Source organism: Erithacus rubecula (assembly GCF_903797595.1).
Source record: "Erithacus rubecula genome assembly, chromosome: 2".
NCBI classification, from domain to species: Eukaryota; Metazoa; Chordata; class Aves; order Passeriformes; family Muscicapidae; genus Erithacus; species Erithacus rubecula.
In genome coordinates this window covers 22,456,648-22,464,869 of record NC_136685.1, presented here as the reverse complement: position 1 = coordinate 22,464,869, position 8,222 = coordinate 22,456,648, and the positions used below count along the sequence as shown (strand labels likewise).

At 40.4% G+C, this 8,222-nt stretch overlaps 1 protein-coding gene across 2 annotated transcripts; it reads right to left on the bottom strand.

Moving 5' to 3' along the window:
- Positions 1–51: 51 nt before the first annotated feature.
- TMEM14A (transmembrane protein 14A) lies at positions 52–8,134 on the bottom strand. Of its 2 annotated transcripts, XM_079329301.1 has the most exons (5): positions 7,991–8,134; positions 6,741–6,826; positions 5,003–5,104; positions 1,557–1,644; positions 52–590 (listed from the first exon to the last, which is right to left on the bottom strand). In XM_079329301.1, exons 2-5 carry the CDS (start codon positions 6,814–6,816, stop codon positions 551–553), a joined length of 306 nt encoding a protein of 101 aa, XP_079185427.1. In that variant the 5' UTR covers positions 6,817–6,826; positions 7,991–8,134; the 3' UTR covers positions 52–550. The 2 variants fall into 2 exon arrangements, with proteins under 2 accessions (XP_079185427.1, XP_079185426.1); XM_079329300.1 differs by lacking the exon at positions 7,991–8,134 and having other exon boundaries at positions 6,741–6,890.
- Positions 8,135–8,222: the final 88 nt, after the last annotated feature.

Sequence of the window (8,222 nt, the reverse complement as noted above, 5' to 3'; positions counted from 1 at the left end):
TCTGCTTAAAAAACTGATCAACTTCAAACACTTTACATTTTATTTGAACACTGATTTTTTATATTTTAAACCAGGGGAATGTGTGTTGGAAAGGAAGCTGGTTTTCTAGTGCAATACAGTACAGGCCCAAGACTTTTTTGATTTAGAGTTGATTATTTAATCTCAGAAACTACAAAATTATACTTCAATATAAGATACCTTTTTAACATAAACATGTGTTTATATATATTCTTTCAGAGATACAGTGCAAGAGTAATTAAATTTCCTGGGGTGCTCTGCACCCATAAAAGAGCTCAAACTTACAAAGAAAGATCCCATGAGTTAACAGACTGCTTAAATGAAAGTAGATCAAAATATACCAGCAAAGCCCTTGCTTCAATTTTTTAAAAAAGCTTTTGAAATATCAGCACATGTCAATAACCAAATAAAGGTACAGATCTTTTACAGAAAATATAAACGCAGTATAAGACTTGTGTTCAAACTTGTCTTTCAAGTATGGAGAACATGTCTGTTTGATGGGCATGGCAGTCATATTTGGTTCTAAATTCTCCTACAGCAGCATAAAAACGAGTCTCAAAATCATCAAAAGGCTGAAAAAAAACCCCAAAACAAGAAAACATAAATATGGCTATCATTAATAAAATCAGTGAAAGTCATTAAATATCAGTGCATTCATAAATAACTGGCACTAGAGTCTGTATTAAGCCATCTTTTCAGGTGTCTAAATCTACAGTCTCAGTGTCTTGAAAACCAAAGCCCACCTAGGCTGGAAACACAATCCACAATGGACACTAACATTTTCCAGTGTAGTAAGTCCTGATTCTTAAATTTTGCATCATGAAAATTTGCTTCTGATTTTTTCCTCCCTGTATATAACTGAAGTAAAATAGGATGGCGTTATATTAAATCTGGTAACAACAAAACAACAGTTAATCCTTCAGAAGATGGGGATTCTGATTTACACTTGGAAAATGTAGACTCATTGGGAAAGAAGTTTTGAACTTGTTTCATAATTTAATTCCAAATTAGTTCAGAAAATTATATTTTCCAGAATGCCAAACAGCAACAATAAAGCAGTTAGAACCAACAGAATATTTTTTTAAATTTGCATTAATACTGACCAAAGTTCTTAGGTCAGGTCAAGATGTCCTGATTTTCAGCAGTACTGTGCTTCCAGTAGTTTCTAAACCAACGTGTTGGCGTTTTTTTTAAGATGACTGTGTTGTATGAAATTAGATTAATTTTATGTTTATGTGTTTGAAAGCACTAAGGCTTATCTAGGTTGTTCCAAAAGCCTTATCAATATTCATTAATATTTAATTGCTGACCTCTGCTTTCTGTGCTGAGAAAGTCAATTCTTATCAGCTATCTAGTCTAGTAAGATGAAAAAGCTGTTCACTGGAAACAGGATTGTGACCTCCACACTAATTTCACTTGAGCTGTATAGTTGCTGAATGATGGTGACTTGCACCAATACTGCCTTGAACTGGGTGTGAAATGGCAACTATTTGAACAACAGGGAAACCTTTACATTAAGATCTGCAATATGTGTTTACCTCAGGCATGCTACTAGTCCAGCTGGCATTAATTTCTTGGTCCTCTTGAACCTCATTCCCATTATAATGGTCAAAAGAAAAGATGAAACTGTAAAAGACAATTCAATATATTTATGTTCTCACTTTTCTCAGTGGACCATTCAGGAACACACACAGTTATCAAAAGTCAGTGCTGTTTTCCTATGAACTGTAATTTATTGAAATATTAAATCTGAAATAAGAGTTTATAAAAACATTCTTGCTTTTCCAAAATACACCATTATGATTTCTTTTAGCTACAAATAAAGTTTCCATGTGCAGCAGAATGCTAACTCCTATTCCATGAAGACTAGGTAAGTTTGTCAGTCAGTTCTACTCACCCATATCTAAATTCATGGGGATACCAACAAAGTAGAAAGAATCTTGGCCATAGCACTAACATGTATACTGAATTACAGGAATAGTGTCTCATAAATCCTACCACCCTAGATTGTTACAGCTGTTTTCTAGCAATTCAAGGAGCTAGAGCATTCAACTTCTTTTTTTGTTCTATTTTTAGAATATTAGCTCTTGTTTCTGAGCATTACAAACTATATTGGAAGGTTTGCCACCTGTTTTTGCTATAGAATATGGCTATTAATATATTTTTCTTTACTACAATTCCTTTGGAGCCTTTTGCTACGAGGGACCTTCCTTGCATGTGACAAGAGGTGGCAGCCCAAGGGAACAATAAATGCAGCACAAGCAGCAGAGAAGAAAGATGAAAGAAATTGCATCTTCTTTCTGGAGTAGTCTAATCTAAAAATGGAGGCAGCAATGAACTCCTCAGGCATAGGGATTTCACCTTGAACTATGGCTGCAGAGTGCTACATAATTGAGAAGACTGAGGAGAACACATAAAACTGCAAAGATAGCTACCTTCCCTAAAGAACTGTCACTTGAAATGCTGCCTAGAAGTGGGCAGAGAGGCAGGGCTTCTTATAAGCAGCTGGCTTTTGTCATTCTCACAGCCAAAATAATGGTAGTTAAACAGATCCCTTTCTATGGAGCAGTTAAACCATCTGGCTAATTCTCTTCAAATTCCAGTGTCTAGTCCCTGTGTTTACAGGTGTAAAAAATTAATTTCAAACTCACTTCAGCATTACAAAACAAGCCCTGACAGTTACAAGTATCTTACAAAATTCTACCTACCAACTATGGCCACTCATTAAAAATACCTTGCCAAATAAATATTATCATGCTCCATTATCCATTGCTCTTATTTGCTAGTCATGTAGCCTTGATCCTCTCAGGAATGTCTCGAGAGTGAACTATTCCATAGCATGTGTTTTGCCAGAGTCCTGAGTATATTTACAAGCTACAAAGGTTATTCAATGTTTTTTGGTTTTTTCCATTTGCTAGTATCTGGCTTTTCACAGGTTCCAGAGACTTTTTAACACATTCAACTTTTAGACCAGATTTTAGAAAGTGCTATACATTTACTGTTTCACCTTAAGCCAGTCAAAGAAATTCAATCAATCATGACAAATTCAACCCAGTGAATAATGTTCAGATCAGAAACAACTTGTTTTGTGAATGCTATTAACTCTTGCATACTGAGATTTGAATTTCTTCATCTACTTCAAACACATAAAAATGCATTCAAGTATCCAAGAAAGCACAGAGCTTATTTCAAGGGAAGTAGGAAAATGCCTGAAATAATAGTTTATAAAACAACTAAGAGAATTTGCCTGGACTACCCATAGGCTACATACTCTACAAGTTACAGCCTTACTGTCAAGGTCCTGTACTAAAATATTACCTAAATTGCCATAGCAGAGTCTTGCACAGGTGAGAAATACTGTCAATAATTACGGTTCGGATGGGTGGGCTGTTTTTACATTTCCTAACCTTTTAAATGTTTGGGTGCTTTATTTTACATTGTAATCTACTGCAGTGGTTTCTAAGTTCAGAGTGGTCGCTTTCTTCCATGCACTTAATTTCCATCTTTCATTTGTGCTCTAGCTGCTTTTCACATTTTAGCATGTTAGGCATAAGTGAAGAATTCTTCTTTTCCACAAAAGCAATGCACATTTATAATAAAAAGCAATTAAAAGATTTCTTTGTAAACATTCTATACTAAGACTGCTTGTAAAAGTCTTTGTTCCTTTTACATTAGGTAAGAAGAACTTTCTAAGGCAGGTGTAGTGAACTTTATCTCAGCTCTTTGCTGTAGCTTCTACTAAATAAGCAATATACTTTTCTCCAGTTGAGAAAGTCCTAACATGCCTACAACTACATGAAATGCAAAACACTGACTATTTTAGATATCAGACATTCAAAAGCATGTTAATGGAAAATTTTCTATTAGTCCCTTCAAAACCTGGGAATTGGGAAACAGGCAACATATATTAAGTTTTAATGAGTCTTCTTTTCCATAAATTCTGTATCTAACTGAGTGACTTACCTGAACCATACAAGTATAATACCATATGCTACTTAAAAGCATCTCACACTAATGATTTTAAACTTGCATATAATTTATGGCTATGTCTTCATTCCAAAAATAGTTTGAGCTTTTTTTTTAAACAGTGGGATAACTGAATCTGAGCAAAACTGGAAATCCAATTTAAGGCCATCTAGGAGCAGATCAGGTTCACAATTACCTTCTTTACTAAAGAACTTGATGGGAACTTGCTGTCAATGCTACAACATTTTTTTTAAATGGAAATTTTTATAACTGTGATTGGTGCAAAGCACAAAACCAGAATGAACAATATACCACAAATTCTAAGCTGAGAAAAAACAATTGTGTACTCACACAATCTGGATTAAATGTATTTTAAGTGCATTTCTGCATGTGAAACTACAGCCTAATCCACCTTTGCTAAAACCTTGAGTGAGACAAGCTCCAAACAAACAGCTCTTATTACTTATCACCTGTGTGAGGTTTATGTCCCCCTTAAGGATTGTAGTTTTTTGCCTCCATGAGGGTTTCATGGTAAACTAGCTACCATGACAATTATTGCACAGTTTATATCCTGTCTTTCTTAGCAGCAAAGGAAAAACACTAAGTCAAACTGTTCCATTCACTGGGAGCTGAGGATACCTTACATTACACAACACTGGTTCCCACACCTACTTTACTGCTCAAATTGAAAAATTTAATCTGTAATGCTAATGCTTTTATTGTAGTACTATCTCCTGTTTCTCAACTGGATTTCACAATATGTGCAGTGTTAAGCAACCATCTCATGAAAGGAGGTGCTGCCAGGTGGTAACATACACCTGCTGGCTTTGCGTCAATGATTTGCCTTACCTTGAAAATGGCTCCTGAATTTTGCAAGCTAAGCTGAAGTGTTAAGCTCTGTTTAAAACCCAACATTTAAACTAAAGCAATACCCAAAATTTTACTAAAAAAGAAAATTTTACATGCAGTTCAGGTTGCTGCCTTTTTGTTTGTTTGTTTACTGCAGTGAAACACTTACACAATGAGACCTTCACATTTCTCGGATCACGTGTTACACAGTAAGCTCCATAAGCAGCCACAGAGCCAAAGGTGAGTCCAGCAGTTAAAGAGATTAAACTACCTGCAAGAAATTATTCAAGTGTTATTTCTCAATACAATGTCTTTAAGCTCAGCCTTTATACAGCAGTTGTCTCTCTATACAGTATTATCCAAATATATTGAAAATAAAACTGATTTTGCCACATTCCAGCTTACTTCACCCAGTGTGAACAGAGACATAGTATTTCTGTAACTGTGCCATTCTAATGTGTGGCATTAAATGCAAAGTCAACTAAGTTAGAGGGAGATGATCAGGGTACAGTAAGACTTGCAACTCGGGAAAAATACAACCCTAAACTTGGCTATTTTCTCTACCATACTTAAGAAGGAAATGTAATTTCTCTGAACTGTCTGTTCATTTTAATTATATCTTAAAACACTTGGGAGTCTCCAAAAATGGTAGAAATGTGTCAATACTTATAAGGAGTAAATTGGAAAACGCGTGGTCATAATGTCAGGCCTTTCAGTATGACATCAGTCCTGGACAAAGAAATGCTATCACCAACATCACACTTAATGAATAAAAAATGAAAAAACAAATAAATGGCAGTGAGGACAAAAACAGGGCTTCTAAAAGTAACCTGACATCTTCTTGCAGTGCTACTGAAAAACTGGTTCATAAATCCTGGATATATCCCTAATATATTTAGATTTCTGAACAGACATTTGTCTTGGTACCATATTATTAAAGTGTAGAATCTGAACAGGTGACATTATTTGAATTAAGTTGATCTCCAGATGTTTATGAACAAAGAATCCAGACCCCCGATGTCATTTAGGTCCCAATACTTTTGTGTACTTTTAATCACAACTTTGCAAGAAAATGTAAGTCATAACCAATAAAAAAGCATTAAAGAGTGAATAGAACAGATGAATGGGATAGTTAGTGAGTGCAGCTGGCTGCAAACACAAAACCACAGAGTTTTCAGAAATGAAGCCATGCCTCTGAGAGCAGACCTTGTGCACACCGCGAAGGGAGACGGGGACCCTAACCCACGAGAATGGAACTCCTCAGACACGGATGGAACAGGGACGGAGCCCGAGGCGCCGCTGGGGCTCAGCGGAGAGCGGACGGGAACCCGCCCGCGGCTCCGCCCGCCCGTCCCCGGTACCGCTGCGACCTCTGCCGGGCTGAGCTCGGGAACGGCGCTGCCGCCCGCCGGGCCGCAAAAATCCCTGGAACACTGCAACTGCGCCTGGCGGTACACTGCCACCTAAAACCCGACTCGTTATCTTACTGTGAAAAGGCACAGTTCTGTCAGTACCAGAGAATTAACCACCAACTCAGAGCACACAGGTAGAGGGTTTTTTCCCACCGTGCATCTGGAAATGTCAGAATCGAGTCTGGATTTCTCTGCAGAAAATAAACTTTAATCAAGGATATACTGTGCTCAACATAGGAATAGGTTAAAAGAAGATCAGAAAGCTCAAAATACATTTAAGGTTAAAGATAACACGACAACTCCCTCTTTTTCCCCTGAAAACAAGCTCATTGAAATGCTTAAGCTGACCCAATATCATCTCATGAGACTCAGTGCATTTACAGCAGCACATGATAGATGCAAAACACAGCTGTGTTCATTATAGCAAAGTTTTCATGTCTCACACTGAATAGAAGAAATCAAATGCTTGATTTCCAAACCCTTCTGTCCCAGTACCTTTACGATTGTATGCTACAAGACCTCCAACCACCAGCAATGAAGCGTATGCAAAACCAATCCAGTCAACAGCCATGGTCCCAACTCTGGAAAAAAAACCAAACCATATTGCAACTGAAGGCAAATTCCTTCCTCCTGGTAAAAAAGAAATCATGATTTAAAGGGTTCCAAATAATGCTACACTCTGCTAAGTCGTGTGACTACTGTGTCAAAACATTCAGACAGTGAAGGTGTGCCTGTTGGTACTGTACAATCCTTTCACTAACTGCTGCCCTTCCTTACATCTCCGGATCTGAGTATACCATACTTCCATTAGGGGATTTTTGGGCTTTACGTGGCATACATTTTCCCTAGTCACAAATACATGCATGCAGGCAAAAAGCTTGACACCATCTAAAGCATGTTTTGTTGCACTTGGGCCATATGGCTGAGCTGAGTGCACATTGTGAACACATACAGGTCTTGAGTGCTCAGCTCAGTGCTTTCATCTCCTTTTAACCACGCTGCACCTGGAGCATTCCAAGCGGCATGTAACAAACCCTGCACCAGGTAAAAATACGAATTTTCAGAGACTACTCAAAGTTTCCAGACAGAAACTTAGGCTGTTTTGGGAAGCTATACGTACAGGTACTTTATCCTGTATCAACGCCCCTTTTATTTCAGCGTTACATTTTGATGTCTGAAGTCAGGCTCTGTTCCACAGAAAGCATTCAAGATTCTGCTGCGATGCTGGTCCGGCAGTGCTGTGCAAAGGCACGGATGGCAGCGCTCTGCAGCACCACGGCCTCTCCATCAGAAGGTGGGACACACCTTTTCCCCCCGCCTCCCAAATTAAGCGTACACGGAATTAAGCACACCCTTCTTTGTATCTCAGCGTGCGTGTCCTTGACCACAGTGTTAAAGGCTGGTAGCAAAGAGTGCTCACTCAGCATTTCATGTCAAGCTTTTACTACTAAAACTAAGCAACTCGCAGCTAGCCCACTCCTCCCCAAATCGTAACCCCTCAGGACAGAAGGCAGGTTTAGGGGGCCATGGCACCCCGAAGAACGAGGTTTGCAGAGGCGGGGGCCAGGGATGCAGGGGGCAGAGATCCCCAGGCCTTTGACGTGCCTGGCCTTTGAGGCCAGCTCCCGCCCGGGCCCGCAGCTCACATCTCGCCTCCCAGCGCCGCGGCGCAGCCCCCGGCCCGGGCAGGCCCCGGGCCCCGCCCAGCCGCCCGCTCCCCCCGCCGCAGCTCAGCCCCGCTGTACCTCGTCCCACCGCGCCGCCCGGCCCCGGCCCCGCCTCCCGCGCCCGCCGGGCTCCGTGGGGCGCAGCCGGGCCGAGCCGCCGCGCCCCCGGCTCAGCCCCTGGGCGGCGGAAGGACGGCGTCTGTCGACGTCATGGCGGCGCGGCCGGGCACGGCACGGCACGGCACGGCCCGGCACGGCACGGCCCGGCCCGGGCTGCCCGCGGGGACAGGGGGGTCACCGTGAGCGGCAG